The 20,464-nt window shown below is 46.3% G+C and overlaps 1 protein-coding gene across 1 annotated transcript; it reads left to right on the plus strand.

Annotated features, from left to right (window-relative positions):
- Positions 1-1,998: 1,998 nt before the first annotated feature.
- On the plus strand, positions 1,999-20,459 carry TMPRSS2 (transmembrane serine protease 2; the record flags this gene model as incomplete). Its single annotated transcript, XM_064404639.1, has 12 exons — positions 1,999-2,241; positions 7,213-7,369; positions 9,882-9,952; positions 11,162-11,363; positions 11,850-11,933; positions 13,105-13,224; positions 14,568-14,697; positions 15,110-15,220; positions 16,026-16,069; positions 16,683-16,857; positions 19,138-19,313; positions 20,344-20,459. Coding segments are annotated over exons 3-12 (1,173 nt in total), but the record flags the coding sequence as incomplete, so codon positions are not given.
- Between the last annotated feature and the right edge of the window lie 5 nt (positions 20,460-20,464).

The following is a 20,464-nucleotide window of genomic DNA, read 5'->3' on the forward strand; positions in this document are numbered from 1 at the left end:
AGCGAGTGGAATTTCTTCACTTGAGAACTTACTTTAACAGCACTACTCTGAAGTTTGGGGACGTGAGTGGAATTTTTTTTTTTTTAAACATTCTTTCTGCTGTGGAGCTGAGCTTTGGCAGAGAAAAACCTTCCCTCGCTGCAGGTCTGCCTCACAGGTGGCACCACAAGCCACCAGAGCGTTGTGAGTAACGCGACCATTGAGGTGGCAGTAATTTCCCAGAGCGCCCCGTTATTAAATGACCCTAAAAAAGTCCAAGGAAAACGGAAGCCGTTTTCCCGGCCGGTGTTTTACGAGCAACCTTTATCAGGTTCTGACCTGCCCTGTTCAGGGAACTGCCGCGACTCCTTGTTTGCCTGCAACACCCTGAAACGGCGGGCGAGCCCAAAAACCAGGGCACAGCCCCCGCAGGCCGGGCTGGAGCCAAAGCCGGGGGTCTGACACGGGGGAGGGGGCGCAGCCTCCGCCTCCCCTTCCCCTCCGCAAACACCGGCGGGAGGAGGAGGAGGAGGAGGAAGGCTGGGGCATGGGGAGAGGAGAGGGAAAAGGGAAGGGAAGGGAAGGGAAGGGAAGGGAAGCCCGAGTCCCTGCGGGCTGCGCTGGCCCGAGGCGGGTCCCGCCCGCCGCGGAGGAAGGGCCGGGCGGCGCATCCACCTGCGGGCACCTGCCCCTGCCCCGCAGCCTGGCTCCTCCCCGGCCGCTCCGCCCGCTCCCGGCTCCCTCCGCCGCCTTCCACCACCTCCCGAGCCGCTCCCGCAGCCCCAGGTAAGCGCTGCTGCTGCTGCCGCTTCCCCCCGCAGCCCGGGAGGGAATCGCCGCTGCGAGCCGCGCCTCGCTGGATTTTTGGGTTTTAAGGAAGAAAGTTCGGCTGTGCTCTTGGGGGGGATGAGGAGGGACGGCGGCGGAGTCTGGGAGCTCCTGCCCCGAGGGTAGGAGGCGCCGGAGGAGGGAAAACAGAGGGGCGGCTCTCCCCGGTGTCCCCTGCTTCCCCCGGGGTCTCCAGCGGGAGATGCGGAGCGGTAAAGTCGCGCTGTCCCGCGGGCCGGGTGTGAGGGAAACCGGGACCAAAGGAGCACGGAGGAGGTGGATGGGAGAGCCGGGATAGCCGGGAGCAGAAGGAGCAGGGAGGAGGTGGATTGGGATAGCCGGGAATCAAAGGAGCGGGGAGGAGGTGGATGGGAAAGCCGGGAGCCAAAGGAGCGGGGAGGAGGTGGATGAGGATAGCTGGGATAGCCGGAACGAAAGGAGCAGGGAGGGGGTGGACGGGATAGCCGGGATAGCGGGGAGCCAAAGGAGCAGGGAGGAGGTGGATGGGAGAGCCGGGATAGCCGGGAGCCAAAGGCGCAGGGAGGAGGTGGATAGGGGTAACCGGGATAGCCGGGAGCCAGAGGCGCAGGGAGGATGTGGATGGGGATAGCCGGGAGCCAAAGGCACACGGAGGATGTGGATGGGGATAGCCGGGAGCCAAAGGAGCAGGGAGGAGGTGGATGGGATAGCCGGAGCTAAAGGCACACGGAGGATGTGGATGGGGATAGCCGGGAGCCAAAGGAGCAGGGAGGAGGTGGATGGGATAGCCGGAGCTAAAGGCACACGGAGGATGTGGATGGGGATAGCCGGGAGCCAAAGGAGCAGGGAGGAGGTGGATGGGGATAGCCGGGAGCCAAAGGAGCAGGGAGGATGTGGACGGGAGAGCCGGGATGAGCTGGATGGGCGCAGCGGGGAAGGCTCGGCCGGAGCCGGCCCACCCCGCACCGCTCCTGGTGGAGCTTGTCCATCTCTTGCCCAATCTTTTACCCTTCTTCACCAGGGCAACTTCCTCAAGGTCACAGAGAGAGTAAACCAGAACAATGTTTAGCTCTGGGGCCTCTTCAGTGCGTGTTGATGCTCTGGGTTTTAGCAAAAGTGCTATTTTCGGGTCAGAGCCGGCACAGCTGCTCAAGTGATTTAGAAAAGTAACTTTTAGAAGAGCCGTGCTGTTGAAACTTCTGTGCCAAAGCTTTGCACGCTGAGGTGAATCCAGTCCACACCTCCTTGCAGGTGGCTTTGTGTTCATTGCTTACCTGGACCTCGAAACTCAGCCTCAGCTTCCTGGGTGGCTGGGTGTCTGTGAATTTAAGGGAGCATTGTCACGCTGAGCCTTTGTCCTGAGTGGCCCTGTTTGTCCTGAGTTAAGTGACACTAACGTCTCCAGTGATTTTGAATGAGCCCAAGGAAGCAGCTTGGATTATTTGCATCATCTAGGTAAATATTAGGTGGGGAAAGAGGTGGATGTTGTGTGTGGCACAGATCAGTGACCTGGGAAAATGGCAAGTTGTGGCTTTTACTTGCAGGTGTAGATGTAAAGACAAAAGACAGGTGGGCTAAGATAAATGTTGGTGTTGAAGTAGGACTTCATGTGCTTTTTTGTCTTTCTTCCTTTCATTCTTAAACTGTTAAAATTTATTCTGGCTCATAGGACAATCAATCTTGAGCAAATCTGTCACAGTAGCCTAGCCTGAACTTGGTAATAAGTTGGAACTACATTCCTGGTTGTTGATGGGAAAACAAAGCAACACATTATTGTGGGATGCTGGGCAAAATATTTGTCTTGGAGTTGCCAGTCCTGAAGAGGTGGGCTTTTCCTCCTGTGCCAGTCCAGGGCTGGTCCACACTGAGTAGCTCCAGTGGCTCAGTGGTGCCCGTGCCCTGCAGCAGCTCTTCCCCCAGGCTTTCGTGTGTGCATCCTGAAACCCATTTCTGGCAACACAAGCCTCCCCATGGAGTGAATTCAAACCTCCTGCCAGCAAGATTTGCTTTTCACTCTTATCTGCCATAGACCTCTCAGAAGTGGTTTGCAGCTCCTCAGGACCTGTAGGTCACAGGTTAAAAATCACTGACCTGGACAGGTATCTGAATAAATCTGGTCTGTTAACATTGCTGGGTTTTATCTTCCTGCAGTGTGGGTACCTAGTGCTACCTTATTCACATCACATTATTTGCAGCTCAAATATGGTGAACAAGTGTTCCTGAGAGGTTTATTTCCTTGCCAGCGACTTCCAGTGACGTAGACAGACACTTGAATTTAGCCAGAGGGTAATAATCAAATATGAAGATGATTAGCAAACATGCTTCTACCAGAAAGTTATTTACTTACACCTTGGAAGAAGGGCAAGGGCAGAACATGGGATGTAGTGTAGGGAAAATAAGAATGCAAAGGCCAAGCTGAGTGTTGCTGCATCCTGCAGCTCCTCCTGTGATCTGGTTGTGGCTGCTGTGGTTTGCAGCTGCTGCCTGAACAACGGGTCCATCTCCTGCCGGGCCAGAGCCTCTGGTTTTCCTGGGCTCTTGGTCCTTTCTCATTCAGAAATGGCTGCTTTCACAGGGTCTTGTGCCACTCACCACCCTTTCAGTGAAATGAGAAAAAAGGAAAGAGCATTTCAGCCTCCTTCCTCACCCCACTGTTCCTAACAAAGCATGATGTACCTGTGACCAAGGCCGAGTTTGAAGTCAATATCTGTTTTCAGACAGATCATAATAATAATAATAATAATAATAATAATAATAAGACAATAATTTGTAGTATGAGTATGGCATCCTGTAACTTTAAAAAATATGACTGCTACCCTCAGAGATTTTCAATCCCTCCTTTTTTTTCTGCACATGGAAGTAGATTTAATCTTGGTTTCCTGGCCTGGGGAATATTGCTGTGGACTTCAGTGAGCTGCTGCTGATTGTGCTTATCAGGAGGCACTGTTTTTTAACACCTCTTGATAAGTAGTTGTACATTATAATGGCTTTTTAGGAGCTAATCCAGAATAGCTTCGAAACTATTTCTTAGGAGCTGTGAGAAGGACGAGGTTTTATTTGTGGCAGTCTTTCAGGTAAATATTTGCATAGTCTCACGGAGTTCTCTGAAATACTGGTGATGTTTCTGCACAGGCACGCCGAGTAGAGCTCACCTCTGTTGAGAAGGTTTTTTGAAAGGCCAGGACCCTGATTTTGATGACTTTGAGACATTCAGTCAATTCATCTTTGATCCCTGCCAGAGGATAAATTGAGTAAATTAAAATCACTTTTTAAAAATCATCACATATAAAAATACTCAGTGCCACTTCCTGAAGAAGTGTCAAGGAAATCTCATTAATCAAATGGGATGAAAAATCTTATTTAGCTTCTTTCCTTCTTCATTCATAACTGGATATTTTTTAACTTTACTATATTTCATTTCCAAGTCATCATAATTTTTAGTACTGATTCTCAAACAGCAATCTTCACCACGTTTCTTTCCTCTTGTCCAGGTGACAAGGCAGGAGCTGTCCTGTGAAATTGCTCTGTGAAGAGATAATGAAAATTATCTGGAATCACCTCTTTGCTTGTTTTCCCTCTTTTTTGAAAATTATATTTCCCCACTAGCCTTCCCTCCAGACCATCATATCATGGAGTTATTGTGTTCACTGTTATGTTGCTGAAACTTTTAGGTGGTCATAAAACAGCCAGAAATGAAAAAAAAAAAAAAAAAAATCCTTTCCAGTATCATCAATGCCACAATATGTTGGCTTGCCCTTCTTTGAGGTTGAGCTTTGCACTGAAATTACTCCTTTGCTATCTCAGTGAGTTCTGTTGGTTTGCTTGGTACAGGGAATTTTTTGGCTGGGTTGCAGTGTGTTAGGTTCAGGTAGAATGTTTGGATGCTTTTATGCTTCCTCCTTTTAGAAGATGAACTCGACTTGGTTCATTTGGGCTTTGACTCTTCTCTCCTCTTACATCTCTGTTTACATGTGCTTGCTTTTATGTAGGTCTAACTGTGAAAAACTAGTTTGTTGTTTTGTTTTTTTTTTTTTTGTTCTGGGGTTTCTTTCTCAGTTGTTGATAGCCATCACAGGGCTCAGCAAACAGCTGATGTTGTTTCAGTTTCAGGAAATAGCACGAAACACCTATTGGAGCAATATGTAAATGCAGGAAGCAAGCTGTTGCCAGTGCAACTCTGCCTTCTTTGGCCAGTTGAATTCACAGTGTTGAATTAGGATATCTGGAGGTAATTATTCCATCCTATTGACCTGGGCATGGAAACAGCCTATAGGGATCTCTGTGCAAAAGCTTTGGAAACCAATGAACAGTTATGACTTGGTGTGTGCTGAGGAAGTCCTGTTATTTCTTGCAGGGAGGGCCAGGCAAAAGGCAGCAGGTCTGGTGTCATTACAAAATCCTGCTTAGACCTTTAGGGTTTCTTTGCCTTTCTTTCTGTCTGTTGCCTTTTTGGGATGTTGGTTCCTGGCCAGCAAAGGGCACAGGAGGTGTGAGGGGGCCGTGAGCTGATGCTGCTGTAATGAGGCAAAATCAGGGGCTCATTTTTGCCCCGAATTCACCAGAATTCAGGGAGGGGTTTAGGAGCACGTGGTGGTGAGGGCCATGTGCAGCTGAGCAGCACAGCTCTCCAGGGCACACAGGGACTGTCACTGTGGTAGGGAGGAGGACCAGCCTCTGGAGGGCAGAGAGTCTGGACAGTCCATTTTTGATTAAATAGGATGTTGTCAAATGAAGTACTGACCAACTGTGCTGCAACTTTTACTTAAAGACCTGATTTGCAGAAATCTGTATAAAAACATATTAAAAAATCCAAAAAGCTATTGGATTGAATTTATTTTGTATTAATCTAATATTTTAATTTTTTTATATTGTTTGGCTGTGTTCCTTTTTTGGTTTCATTTTTGACAAATTTACTGGAAATAGTGATGCATTTCTTTAATCTTAATGACCCATGGTTAAGATAGCATAACATTAAGATTAATACTCCTCAGGTATATGTAAGAAGCTGGATACTTCAAATAGCAGCTGCCAGCTGTGAGGCAACACATTTTGTTTTATTCATCAGTGAACTGTGTTGTCAGTGGTGGCTTTTTAGTCTTTGTCTCTTCTGTCATTAGAAAGAGTGGCTTTTTTCTTGTACTTTGAGTTATGAAAGAAAAACACGCTCAGTTTTGGACCTTCTGTGTTGCTGGAGGTCTAAATGCTGGTTCTGCTCCATCCATAATGGGGTTTTTGAAATATAGGGGCAGGACTGATGGGTCCCTTTCATTATTTGGGTGCACTTTTTCCAGAGCTGGAAGGTGTTAGCAAGTCAACCCTCAAGCCTCTGGTGTACCCTGTGATCCCTTGAAGCCTGCTTTGGTGGGGAACTCCATCCCAGTTCCCTTGCTTGGAACCTCCAGCTCCCTTTAAAGAATTCCTGAAGTTTTTTTTCTGGACCCAGTAAAGTTTTACCACAGCTCAGCAGACCTCAGGAGGAATGAGGGCAGTGAGAGGGAGGGACAGTTGTACATTCCCACTGAGCTCTCTGCACCATTAGAATGGGTTTATGCCACTTTAAAATGGTCTATTTAAATTTGTCTGATGGGTGAGGTGAGTTAGAGGCCAAAGAATTGGACTGAGATAGGGCAGACCAGTCCCTTCTAGCTCTCTAGTTGTTAGGGAGTGTTTGACTGGTCACTTTGCTTCTCCATGACCCAGCTTCCTTATCTGAGAAGTTGTCACAGTTCCCTTGATGTGTTTGTAAAACATTTTGAAGTGTGGGAGTGATGTGAGCTTAGGAAAACCAGATTATGTCATTATTGGATGCTACAGATTGATTTTTGCCTGGAACATTTGCAGAGGTGACAGGAGTTCAGTGATTTTGGTTTCCTGCAGTTTTAAAACACTGGCAAATGTGTACATGTAATACCATGGAAGTCTGTATTTACCTGTGAGTTCCTGTATTTTATAACAGGGAAAGTGTAATTAATCAGAAGCTGGATAGGAAATAGATTAACAGGCACTAAATTGGGAGTGATGGTGGGAAACCAGCTAAGCAAGAGAGACTTTTTTCCTGAGGTCATAAAAAAACCCAAACCAAACCAAACAAAAAAAACCAAAAAAAACCCCCCAAAACAACAACAACAACAAAAAACCCCAAAAAAAACACCAACCAAAAAAAAACCCCAAACAAAAACCCAACCAAACAAACAAAAAAACCCAAAAACAACAACAAAAAAAACCAAACCCAAAACCACTCCCAGAAACTCCCAAAAAAGAGTGAAGAACACTCTTCTCTGTTAATTTGCAGAGCCTTTCAAATGGTAATGTGAAAAAATCTGGGATTTTTTTTTTGGTCGTAGTACCTGTTGGCTTCCCTCAGAATCACCACTTCTCTCTGCTATCACTAAACTTCCTAAGCTTTTTCTTCCTTCTCCCTTTTAGAGAACAAGGAACAGAAATACCCTCCTGTGATTTATTTGTCCCTAAGTCTGGGCAGAGCTGCACTTCCCCGCTGCTGTGAAGAGCTGGGCAAGGATGGATGGGACATAAAGCAAAGCAGAAGTCCTGGAGCCTTAGTCACCAGTCTGATGGACTTTCAGTAAGTATGAGTGTCATGGTTTGACCCTGGCACAATGCCAGGGCCCCCATGAAGGGTATATTTTCAAAATGGTGGCTGTGAGATGTGACCCGGGAACAGAACAAAGCAGGCTCTCATTCGGGGATGGAGGGAAAAAAAAACATAACACTTTATTTATTACAAATCTAGAAAGGAACACGTACTAAACTAAGAATGAAAACCTTCCAAATACCTTCCTCCTCCCCCTCCCTTTTCTCCACATATTCACCACCCCTCAAATTATCAACCCTCAAATCCATCAGGGAGGGAGGAGTCCCCCCTTGCCTCATGGGCCTCCCCCGGAAGCACAATTGAAACCTCCTGTGCTTCCGCGTCATCCATGGCCTCACCCAGAGAACATCGGCCCTCGTGACTTCTCCCCCCATGTCCAGTGCTCTCACCACTGGACACGGGCCAGGACTGCCTTTAGGGCTCCCCGTTTAAAGATGCTCCACCCACTTCCAGAAACAGCAGTCTCTCAACTCTTGGGACACCAGTCCCCCCCAAATTTCACCCCCTGGGGCCGAGGGGCCTCGTGAACAGAGATCTTCCTCTCCGTGGAGACAGAGGGCATCCCACACCCCCTTCAGCCGTCTCTGTTCACACCGCTGCTTCACTCTTGACTCCCGGGTGTTGCCTCCCCCTAAATACAGTCTCTGGGTCACAGGGAAAAAAAAAACACGGGTCTGTCCATGGCTATACAAGAAAGAGTCCAGCCCAAGGCCACTCCATCATCTCTTCCACTCAGGATTCTTCTCTCTTCCAGCTTTCCTCACGCTTGCCCATCTCTCATCTCTCTCTCACCTCATCCTGATTCAGGAGGATTCAGTATTTGTAAGGTTTCTATTAGTCTACAAAGGGGTTAAAATCTTCAACTCTGCCTGCCCAAGGACTCCCACATCTGCCGGGCACCTTCTCTCGACGCATCCCCCGCTTCTGGCCGGCTGAGTTGCCAGCACAATCTCTGTCCCTCTCTCCGGGGGGGGCTGCCCAGACATCTCAAGTCTCATCAACCCCTGCATGTTCTCCTCCACCTCTGCACCTTTTGGGGCTCCCGGCCTCCTCCCTGTCATGGCCTCCCCCACCCAGGCGCAGCTGGGCAGGGGAGAGGCCAGACTCTACTCACCAACGCTGGATTCCCAAAGAGGAAGTTCTCTGGGAATCTCCTGCTTTTAACCCCCGTGTGTTCTCAGAGGCGTATCCAAACCCTTAGTGGCCACCTTAAATGCCAATTTTGAATTTGGCCCCTGATTGGCCCGACTTAGACCTTTCCAAAAACACATTTCCGGGCCAAACCACGACAATGAGTAAGGCTCATTTCTCACCTGCCTGCCACACAAATAAGTGCAGTGCTGCATTATTTACATGTTTGCTAGCACTGATAAGCAAATACCAGCATCAGCCTTCCTGAAGTGTCACAAAGAATTGGCACGCTTGAGGGGCTGAGCAGCTGTTGAAATCTGCTTCAGTGACATCTGCAGTTCAGTTTTGGGTGAGATGATGCCTTGACAGAGGTTCTAAAAAACAACCTACAGCTTTGGGATGAATTATGTTGTGTCTTTACACAGCTGCAGTGTGCAGGTTTTGCTCTGCCAGGTAGAGAAAAGTATTTCTCAGTGCAGGACTGAGGCACTTTCTAGGCTTTTTTTTTTCTTGTAGAGCAACATGAGAGGACTCAGTAGACAGCAGCATTTATTAGAATGATTGCTTGTGGAGCTGTAGAGCTGCCTGTTTTAGATCTGCACCAGCAAACATTTTTGTATTTCTAGTGTCTGTGGCAATCAGTGGTTTTGCTCAATGTTAACGTTTAACTTTAAATAAACTGCTGGATGCTGGAAACATTCGGTGCAGAACCTCTCTTTTACCCTGTTTGCAAAACTTTCAGTATTGCTGTGGCACAGTTCCCCTGCTGTGCTTCTCTCCCTGTTTTTGGTGCAGTGACTACAACACACAGCCAAGAAACCAGCTCTTTAGAACACGTAAGAGTGAAAAAAACCGTGGCCTCTGGGGGCTGCAGGTATCATGAATTGGTTGAATTTGTATTTCCTGGTGCTTTGCTGGTTTCTGTGTCATAAACCTCAGAGACACTTGAGTAAGTGTTGAGAGAGGGCCTGAGCATGGCACTGACACCGTGTGGGTCTCTGCCAGGATATTCTCTGACTCTGGTCCTGCCAGGACAGTGAGCACTGACTTGACCTTCTCAGTTTGTGCTGCCCTCGTGCTAATGAATAGTTGCCACTGTATAATCCTCAGGCTTGGATTGAGAGGCTGCTGAGATCTGATTTCATGCTGCACCTTAATTTGTACCCTCTCTTCAAATACTTCCGCTTGTTGGTTTTTTGTTTGTTTGGTATTTTTAAATTTTTTTTTATTTATTTATTTGTTTTATTTCCCCCCTCTCTGCAAATCTGGCCCTTTTCCAAAGGGAAAACTGACAAGAAGGCTGGACAAAGCCTCCAGTTGTGATTGTTTTCTTCTTTGTTTGTTTGTATAGGTTCACACTTTACTCCCCAACACTTGAATTGTTTCTGTACTGTTGACAAAGGAAAAATGACCTCTACTCTAGTAAGTAAACAAAACATTCACGATATGCCTGTCTGATTTTTTTCTTTTAATTTGGTTTTATTTCTTTACACGTAACAATCCATTGAGTGATGTCCTGATTAACAAGCCTTTTGAAACATGGGCTATTTGTTGTGTTTCCTTTTTGGCAAAAAGGGGAAAAGGTGCTGTGATGCAGGTATAAGAGCCTCGAATTAACCAACATTTCAAGTGCTCAGATACTTTTAGGGGAGATTTATGCTTTTGAGCACATGCTTTTGATCTATTTAAGCTTGTTTTGGTGGGATAGGTTAGAATGGCTTATAACTAGTTCTTAAAGCTATTCCAGGATAAATATTCGTGTTGCAGGCCCACGTGTGTCCAAAATAGCTTAGGTGTACCTGGTGTTGTCACAGCATGAAATGGGGCAGTAAGCATTTATCCTGGGCCTGGACAAAGGCTGCTCTTTGTCAGCATTTCTTTCTGTGCTGGCGCTGTCCTTGCTGTTTATTTCTACCCTGTCAGACGTCCAAGGGCAAGCATTTGTGCAAACAGCTTGGGAGGGCTGGGCTCAAGAATCCTTCTTAGGCTGGTCTTGTTTAAGCTGAGACCCGTTGTGTGAGGACACGAGGCTTGACTCCATTTCCATCAGAAGGCTGATTTATTGTGTTATATATTATATTAAAATACTACATTACAACTATACTAAAAGAACAGAGAGAAAAAGATCAGAAGGCTACAAAAACAAGAATAGAATAGGAATAGAATGCATAACAAAATCCTGTGACTGCTCACAGCCTTGGCACAAGTGGCTGTGACTGGTCATCAATTGAAAACAATCCACATGGACCAATGGAAGATGCACCTGTGGCACTCCACAGCAGCAGATAGTTATTGTTTACATTTCTTTCCTGAGGCTCTCAGCTCCTCAGGACAGGAGAAATCCTAGCAGAGGATTTTTCACTAAAATATCATGGCTACAGGCTGGGCTGCTATGGAAAGCAAGATCAGGAGACTGCTCTTGTCAGGGGATTGCCAGCCTCACTCTGTGTCGTTTTTATTATTCAAACCGCGAGGTTTTGGGCACGTTCTGTGAACCTCTCTCTCTGTGTGCACTGGAGCCCCTAGTAAGTGCTCTGTGTGCTCGGGGTGTATTTTGGAGTAGGACTGTGAGATTTTTGTCCTGCTGCCAGCCTTGTTTCTCACCCTCTGCTGTCCCCTCCCTCCCCTCAGGGACCACCGCCGCCGTACTACGAGAACCGGGGCTTCCAGCCAGAGCCCCCCTTCGCTGCCAGGCAGGCAGCAGGTGCTCCCCCTTACCCACACCAGCTCTTCTCCACCAACCCTCCCTCCGTGCCAAGCTACATCCCAAGGGTTGCCACCCACCAGTCCACCAGGCCGGCAGCGCCCCCGCCCAGGAGAACCTGTGCAGCCAGTAAGTTTTTTGGGGGGTTTTCCTCCTGGTTTTGGAGCTGAGATCTGTCAAAGTAAGAGAAGAAAGGAAAGGGACCTTCCCTTCCAGGCTGTGCGTTGAAGGAGCCACTTCCTTCACGCCTTTCTTCCTGTCATCAAGAAGTGATGGCTGGCTGGGGTGCTGGGGAAGCTGGGGGCTTTGGGAGGAAGGATGGTGGAATGGGGAAAAGTCTGGCTAAAAATGACTGATTTTCATGGAAGGAAAGGGACCTTCCCTTCCAGGCTGGGCGTTGAAGGAGCCACTTCCTTCACGCCTTTCTTCCTGTCATCAAGAAGTGATGGCTGGCTGAGGTGCTGGGGAAGCTGGGGGCTTTGGGAGGAAGGATGGTGGAATGGGGAAAATCTGGCTAAAAACGACTGATTTTCATGTCAAATAGATAGTGCTGGTGGGTGGAAATAACTTTACTTCTGAACCTAATTTCTCTTCTCCTCCTTGCTTTCACTTCAGGTCTAAGGAAAACCATAATAATAATATTATCTATATTAATAGTCATTTGTTGTGCAATTGCTGCTTTCTTCATCTGGTATTTTGGTAAGTTTTTATTTTTCTTCTTCTTTTTTTTTTTTTTTTTAAGAAAAGATGTATTAAACTTTTCAAGTTAGATATATCCATTCTCATTTTATGCTTTATTCTGAATTAAGGACAGAAATGTCTTTGTTCCTTTTCTCCTAAGAGATGAACTAATGTTGCTTCTTAATGGCTCAGTTTTGTTTGTGGGTTGAGCTTTTTTTTTTTCTTCTTTCTTTTTAATGCTGCTGTTACTTTCCAAATTCGAGCTTCACTTAATTTCAGGTGAAGGGAGGGGATTGCAATAAATGTGCAAACCTTAACTGCAGGAGTGTAAATGGTCAAGATGTGTTTTGTTTTGCTCAAATGGGATCTCCCTTGGAGCAGAAGTCATCTACATCCATTTATTCGTTTCTGTGGGGCTTCTGTGTAAACATTGCATAAGCCCAGCTTGTCTCAGCACTCTAAGTTGTACCATGGATGTTTGCTTTAGAAATCATCCCCAGCTGGGGTGACTGAGCTCTGAAGCAGGGCTGGATGAATTCTGTTCAACTCAGGTGAAGTTTGCCTTGTGCTGTCTTAATTTCCCTTTCAATGAAAGCTGCTTTGCTAAAAAAGCAGGAAACTAAAAATCTGGTGGTTTTAGGAGCCTCTCCTTTCCATTCTGCTCAGGAGAAGAGAAGGAGAGATCTAGTGGAAGGTGTCCCTGCTCGTTGCATTGGGGTTGGACTAAAATGACATTTAAAGACCCCTTCCTAACTATTATGTCATTTTAAGGACGTTCATTTAGAACTATTAGGATGGCACTTTGTGTTCTTAGGGGCGTTTTTTTGGCTCATTTTGATTTAAGGAGGGTGAGTGTAATCTTGTTTTAAATGAGAGCAAAAGTACATAATTGAGGCCCTCGCTCTCTTCCTCCTTTTCCACGTGCTAACGCTTTGCAAAGCTGACTCCTTTCTGACAACTTAATGGTGCCTGATTATTCAGGGGAGGCCAGTGGCCAAAACCCAATCAGCAGCATCAGAGACTTGATCTGTGCAAAGGACAGAGCAATCCATCTCTGCTGTGGCAGGCTGGGTCCCTCCCAGCTCCAGATCTAAGAGCCGCTTCCAGCGTTTTGCTCCATCAAAGTGGGAAACTCTTTGAGAGCTGGGCTGATGTGCAGCCTCGTGGCTGTGCTTCTGTCTCCCTGCAGTAGAGAATCACTGTCTCAGCTCCCTGATTGAGTGTGGATCCTCAGGGATGTGCATGCCCCCCTCGCAGTGGTGTGACGGAGTGAGCGACTGCCCCAACGGGGAGGACGAGACCCGCTGTGGTGAGTGACAGCAGCCAGGGGCTGGGGGGACACTGCATCAACTGCAGGAGCCTGGGAGCAGACTGTCCTGCACAGAGCTTGCCTAGGCTGCAACAAGGCTGTTTTAGCCTAAAGTCTGTCTTTAAAATGGTTTAGGATGTGTGTTATGTATAGATATTCGGGTTGTTTCCAGCCTGATAGAAAAGCTGAAATAAAATAAAAGGGGGTTGAGCTGCCTTGACTTTGTGTCAGTTTTTTAAATCTCACCTTTTAATTTGAGTGGTGTTTGTGCAGAACTGGATCTAGCATTGTCTCTGGGTGGAACAGTCAGTGGTGACTTCTCAGTAAGCTTCAGATGACAACAAACCTGGTGGCGTTCAGTCAGGCTTGTGTTTATCCATGTATTTTGTATTCCTTGCTCTCCCCCTAGTTCTTCAACTACTTCATCACTCATTTGTGTAAGAAAGCCTGGCCTAATTATTGCTTTGAACTGAAAAGATGCCAAGGGGAGCTTTACAGCTGAAGGTAGAAGGTGGACACATTGATTTGTCCATTCCAGAGGTTTGGCATCTTGTGTCTTGCCAGTGCCACACTGGAAACTCCAGCTGTGCTTTAAATTCCCTCTACAAACTTTTATTCAGCACATTCTCATGCAGGGTTAGCATTTGCTGGCAGCTGTTCCACTCCATTTGGTTGAATAATGGCATCTTGGAGAAGCCTGTTTCAATCTGTTCTTTTGCTTGAACTATTTTTTATTAAATTCTTGTGCAAGCAAATACATAATGGGACGTGGAATGTCAGAGCTAATTGCTCCTGGTTACATTCTTGCTTTACAGAGCACTTCTCTGAAGAAATTTGGTGTATTAAGAGATAATATAATATCTCAATAAGAAGAGATATTAATAAGATAATATGATATATTTTTCAATAGATCATTTTATTTATACATATAATATATTAAGAAAGATATGGTTGCATAAAGAAAGGATCAGGAAATTTTCATTATTGCAATCTTCCTCAGTAGTAGAATATAACAAATTTTAGCATAAAAGCTGAAATGAAAGGATGAACCCTTTTGTTCAAAAGGATGAACCCTTTTGAACCTATTTTGTGCATCTGCATTTTAGAACTGGTAGTTCTTATAAATTGCCTTACATGAAAAGAAATAAGTCATTGCCATATTTCTGTCTAGTGGCTATTTACTCAGAATTTGAGAAGGGAGCATTAAATTAACATCAGTTCATACATGAAGTGGATATTATAGGTAACTACTTCCAAGCACAAAGAGCAGTAATAATAGCATGTGGTGTTCTTAGTTTCCTTTTTTTTTTTTTTCCTTTTTCCCTTTCTTCCTTTTCTGGCAGTTAGACTTTTTGGACCAAATTTTATTCTGGAAGTTTACTCACCTGTCAGCAAATCCTGGTATCCTGTTTGCCACGATGACTGGAATGATGATTATGGGAAGGTTGCCTGCAAAGACATGGGCTACAGCGTGTAAGTGCAACCTCTGTCAGCCTCTGCTCAGACAAAGAAAGGTTGAGATTTCCCTCCTGCCATTTTTAATGTGTCATTTAATTGTGTCATTTTTAATGACTTAGCTGTGAAAATGTGCTGGCAAAGGCATCTCTTAATTTTGCCCTGTTACACGAGGTGCATGCATATCAGATAAAAATATTATTTTAACCCAGTGACTGAAGTGGAACTTGACAGATGTGTGAATAATCTGCGACTCTGGCTGGGCTGCACCACCAGGGTTCCAGGTTCACAACAATAAAAATAAATATAGTAAACAAAAATAAAGATTTCTAGTGCTGTCATGTCAGAAGTTCTGGCTTGGCACATTGTTATCACTTGCTTGAAAACTGAAACCACTGCTGGGTTTTATGGTGGACTTTCTGTTTTGCAGGGATACATATTTCTACAGTCATGGGGTGGCACCTGAAGTCAGCTTTAAGAGCTACATGAAGCTGAACACAAGTGCTGGGAATATTGACTTGTACAAAAAGCTGTACAGCAGGTATCCTTGTTTAATAAAAGCCTCTCTCCTTTCATCCAGGCTCTCTCCAGATGCTGGAAGAGGTGCAGCTTCTGCCTGCAGCACAATGCAAACGCATCTTCCAGTGGGGATTGTTGGAGGGAAAGAGACTTTGCTTTTAGTCTGATTGCAGCAACTGTTCTTCCCTCTTTTTAAAAACACAGCTGTCATTTTTCCATCCTCCTTGTCCTCTTCTAAAAGAAAAAACATCTCATCCTCTGTGCTGTCTAGAAGGCTGCCATGTCAAAGGTGTTTTTCTAAGGCTCTCTGACCATCAGCAGGAGTTTTTGTGTGGTCACAAGAGCTACAAGCTACAACACATTCACAGCAGCTGGCACAGCCTTTTTTTCAGCCACATGAACACACAGCATGTAAAAATGGATCTTCACTGTGGAATGCATAATTTTTATTATCATTAAACAGCTCCAAAGTGTCCAGTGTCAAAGCCTGTAGACTGCTGTGCCTGCAAACTTCCTGCAGCTCCTTTGTTTAGTTTTTCTGCAATGTCTTCCTAAATCACCTCCACTTTCTCTCTTCATCTTGCTTCTCAATAGGCTTTCAAACCGTTTGTGCTCGTGCCTGCAGTCTCCCACAGGACAGTTTTGGTGAATTCAAGGCATGGTGAAGGCAGATGGTGAAGAAAGGAGGGAACCCTCTGCAGGAAGATGAGGCTGAAGGCAGGGCATATAGCTGGAAAGGCTAGAAAGCAGCTGGAGGGTGGACTTTGCTCACCATTTCCTTCACTGAGTGCCTAAGATACTGTTTGGTGTTTTTATTTCTCCTGCAGTGGTTCCTGTGCCTCAGAAAAGGTGGTTTCTCTGCGCTGCATAGGTAACTCACTGGCCTTTGCAAACTTCTGCTCCTTCATGCTTTGAAATGCTCTGGCTGCCTGAGGCATTAATTGCTGTTTTTGCATGAGCAAATTATTTAACTCTGGTTCCCAAATGACGCAGTTTTAGGAGAGGGTGGGAGAGGAGATAAGGTATACAGTGGATCCCCAGTTGCATTTGTCTTTGCTGCCACTGGTTCCTTTAAATGACTTGTGGTGGAGCTCCATATCTGTCCCCCAGCAGCTGTGTTGGGATGTTTCTGGCACATTTGCTCTCCAAGGTTCAGCAATTGGGTGGGCAGTGCCTTCTTGATGGTGATTCCTGTCCCGAGGAGTCTCCTGGCTGTTGGCAGCTTTGTTGCACAGCACAGAGGTGTCTGAATCACCAGAGACTCCTGAAAGGTGGGAAGAGTTTATGGTGAACCAAGGGCAGCAGCTGCCATTTGGGGTTTGCAATTTAATGGGGGTCTGGGCAATGGCAGACTTGGGATTTGGTGTCAGGGCAGGGGTGTGCCCGACACGGTGTGTGCACCCCATGCCAGGGGAGCCTGAGGTGCAGAATCCTCCTCCCCAGCTCACTCTTTGCTGAACCTCTGTGTGTGACTGACCTTTCAGAGTGTGGCATGCCCAGCAAGAGCGTGAGCATCATGAACAGGATCGTGGGGGGCAGCGGGGCCGTGCTGGGGCAGTGGCCGTGGCAGGTCAGCCTGCACGTGCAGGGCACCCACGTCTGCGGGGGCTCCATCATCACCCCACTCTGGCTGGTGACAGCAGCACACTGTGTGGAAGGGTGAGTCCCTCTCTCTGTGGCTGTTTCACAGAATTCACAGAATTCCAGAATCTCTGGGTTGGAAGAGACCTTCAGGACCATGGAGTCCAGCCCAGCCCCAGCAGCTCAGCTGAGCCCTGGCCCCCAGTGCCACATCCAGGCTTTGTTAAACACCCCCAGGGATGGGGACTGCACCCCCTCCCCGGGCAGCCATTCCAGAACTTTATCCCCTTGCTGGAAAAACTCTTTCCTGATCTGCAGCCTGGATTCCCTGGGTGCAGTGCAGGCTGTGAGCTCTGGCTGTGCCAGTGCTGCTGCAGACAGAGCCCAGCCCCAGCTGAGCACAGGCACCTTCCAGGAGCTGGGCAGGGTGAGGAGGGCACCCCTGAGTCTCCTTTTCTCCAGGGGAGCCCCCCCAGCTCTCTCAGGGCTCCTCTCAGGGTTTGTGTTCCCAGCCCCTCTCCAGCCTCGCTGCCCCTCTGGCCGTGCTCAGTGTCCCAAGGTCCTTCCCAAGCTGAGGGGACAGAGCTGGGCACAGAAATCCAGGTGTGACCCCAGTGCAGGGACAGAGTGACCTCCCTGCTCCTGCTGGTCACACCATTCCTGATCCAGGCCAGGAGCCCTTGGCCTTCTTGGCCACCAGGGCACTCTGCTGGCTCATGGTCACTCAGCTGTCACCAGCACCCCCAGGTCCCTTTCTGCTTGGGTCTCTCCAGCCACACCGTCCCCAGCCCAGAGCACTGCAGGGTGTTATTGTGGCCAAAATGCAGGACTCTGCACTTGGATTTATTCAGCTTCATCCTGTTTGCCTTTCTTCAAGCTGAAATTCAAGAATTTATTCAATTCTCCCCACTTTCTCCCTTAAAACCGAATTTCTTCCCCAGCTGGCATGCAGGTGCTCAGTGCAGTGTTTTGTCTATATTGTAAATTTGAAGTACTAAGGGAAGATTGGTTCTGGAGGAGGCTGGCTGCAGTTCATCTGTCTGCTTTCTACAGGAAGCCTTATTTTATATTTTGTCTCATTTACAAAATGGCATGGGTGATATTGAGCACAGATACCCAACCAATTTAAGATGTAAACTCAAGGCACCAAATTTAATGCCAGCCAGCACAATGTTTCCCTGAGCATGTTGAATTACACTGTGAGCAAACCTAAAGGAAATCCCCCCTCCAAATTCTCAAATATCACACTGCTGTAGATATGATCAATTTAAAGATGCCTGTGCCATTTATTTCTTCATATCTTTTTGCCACGGGGTAGTAAAGTCCAAGTCAGTATTAAATACAGATTTATATCTATCCAAGGAGCACTTTATGTAGCCATCAAGAAGAAAAATAGCTGGTGCTTTGTACATTTTTAACCTACAAAAGAGAGTTGAGGGTTCTGTGGTACCATCAGAAAGGGCAAGAATTTGTTTAAAAGGTGGCTGCTTCTGTTGGAGGGAAAACCCACAGAGCAAAAACATTTTTAATGGTTGGTTGGCTGGATCACAGTTTGAGGCTGAGGCAAGGAAGAATATTTGTCCTTAACCTTGAGAAAGGAATGCAAGTGTTGATTTCTACCTGGAGATCTTATCCCCCCTTTGTTGTCTGGGTTTGAGCTCTGTAGTGTGCAAAAGCTTTGGGAATGGCAACCAAGCTGCAGCTGGCACAAACCTGGTTTTCAGCCTGATCTGGGTTTTTTTGGAGGTGGGGTGACTTGCAGGCACAACTGCCTTGGCACTTCTCATGGAGGGAGTTTTAACACTTGTGGCAAGTTTTCTATTAAGCTTTTGTAAACTGCGCTGGAGCCCAAGAGGCTGCTTAAATAGCATGCTTAACATTAAAAAAAAAATCCACCAAAACCCAAAACCAGCCTAAAAAAAACCCCTGGTGTTTTCAAGATAGTGAAATTCTTTCACTAGATCATGTTTTTACTAATTCTGGCTTCTGCTGATACCACTGACATGTGAGACTTCAGAAATACCTGCCTGATCCCTCAGTCATGGAAATCAAAAGGCTTCAGTGTTGCAGTCTCGGACTTAATTTGTTGTGCTGAGTGATTAAGGGGGTGGACAGTGATACTTAACCTACTGCAAAGATTTTCTTTTAATATATTTTTGGAACTAGAGCCAAGCTTTTCTCCAGTTACATGTCTGGCAATTTGTTTGTCTTGTTCTTCAGAAATGGTAGTTAAATGCATGTGCATTTTTGGTCACACAAACATTTGACTACAGCTCCTGAAGATGGTTTTTTTGAAGGTCCTAATCCCTGTCTTGTCACCACAGAAGAAAACCTTCAGACCTTTTCTTTGTTCTGTAGGCGACTGTCTGACCCGTACAGCTGGAGGGTTTATGCTGGGATTCTGAATCAGGATGAGATGCTCTTCAGAAGTGGATACAAAGTGCAGCTGATAATTTCCCACCCAGATTATGACACGGACTCTAAAGACAATGATGTTGCCCTTATGAAGCTGGAGACACCACTGAGTTTTACTGGTAGGTATTCTGCTCCTCTTGAGGGAAAAATCCAGTGAGCACACCTTTTAAAACTTCAGAATTTCATCAAGCAATCCTTGTAGACACTTACTGGAAGAGCACAAAATGACCCTAGAGACAGAGGGCACAGCCTCTGATTTCCTAAGCAGGATTTATTTCAATCTATTACATGGATAGGGGGGTTGGGCTCATGTCAGTAATATATATTTTACTTCAGAATGCTCTGTGGTGCTTCAGTTTAGCATCATAGAGCATTCTGAGGTAAAAATATATTATTACACCACTGCTGTATGTGCAGACAGCTACAGGTGCAGTGCTGGAGCAGCTGATTAAATCCCAACTCAGGTCAAATGATGATCAAAAAACCCTTCAGTACTCAACATTACAAGAAGGTCCTTTCATAAAAGCAGATGTAGGTTGTTTGTAAGCAACCAGTACAAAACAGAGAACAAGCCATTATTTAAACTTGGAGTGCTTTTTGTATACAGGCCCTTTGTGTTTCAGTGCATCAGTTTGAAGCTACCAAGAATAATCTGAAAGGGATTTTCTGCTGCTGAGAGCAGGGAAATTGTCTGTTTCCCAGCTTTTTGTGTTGCAAACTTCTTGTCTATATCAGTACTGAATCCTGCTTGTCTTGTGATATTTTCAGCAGATTTTTGCAAAGAAAATGCAGAGCTGTAGCTTTCAGAATGTTTTCTTGGTCTTCTGCTGCTCAGGAGAGCTGGTGTTAATTGTTTTGTTTAACCTGATGAATCAAGGTAGAACCATTAACTGCTTGTCCCTCACTTTGAGGGGAAGATGAGGTAGATTTGAAGGGAAGATGAAGGAGATTTGAGGGGAAGATGAGGTAGATTTGAGGTGAAGATCAGGTACCCTCAGGGAAAGGGCAGCTGGTAAACTTTCTGCTGCTTCCTGCATTGTCTGCCTGCAAGGAATGTAAAGTACAGAGGGAATGCATGGTGTGTAAGTGGTGGCCATTTAAATTTATTTGGAGTTCTGTCTGAAAATCTATTTTCTGTGTGTTTTACAGAAACTGTGAGGCCAGTTTGTTTGCCCAATCCAGGAATGATGTTCCAGCCTAACCAGCAGTGCTGGATATCAGGGTGGGGAGCAGAGTACCAAGGAGGTAAAAAGTGCTCCTGGAATATTTT

This window comes from Passer domesticus, chromosome 2, assembly GCF_036417665.1.
Source record: "Passer domesticus isolate bPasDom1 chromosome 2, bPasDom1.hap1, whole genome shotgun sequence".
Lineage (NCBI taxonomy): Eukaryota > Metazoa > Chordata > Aves > Passeriformes > Passeridae > Passer > Passer domesticus.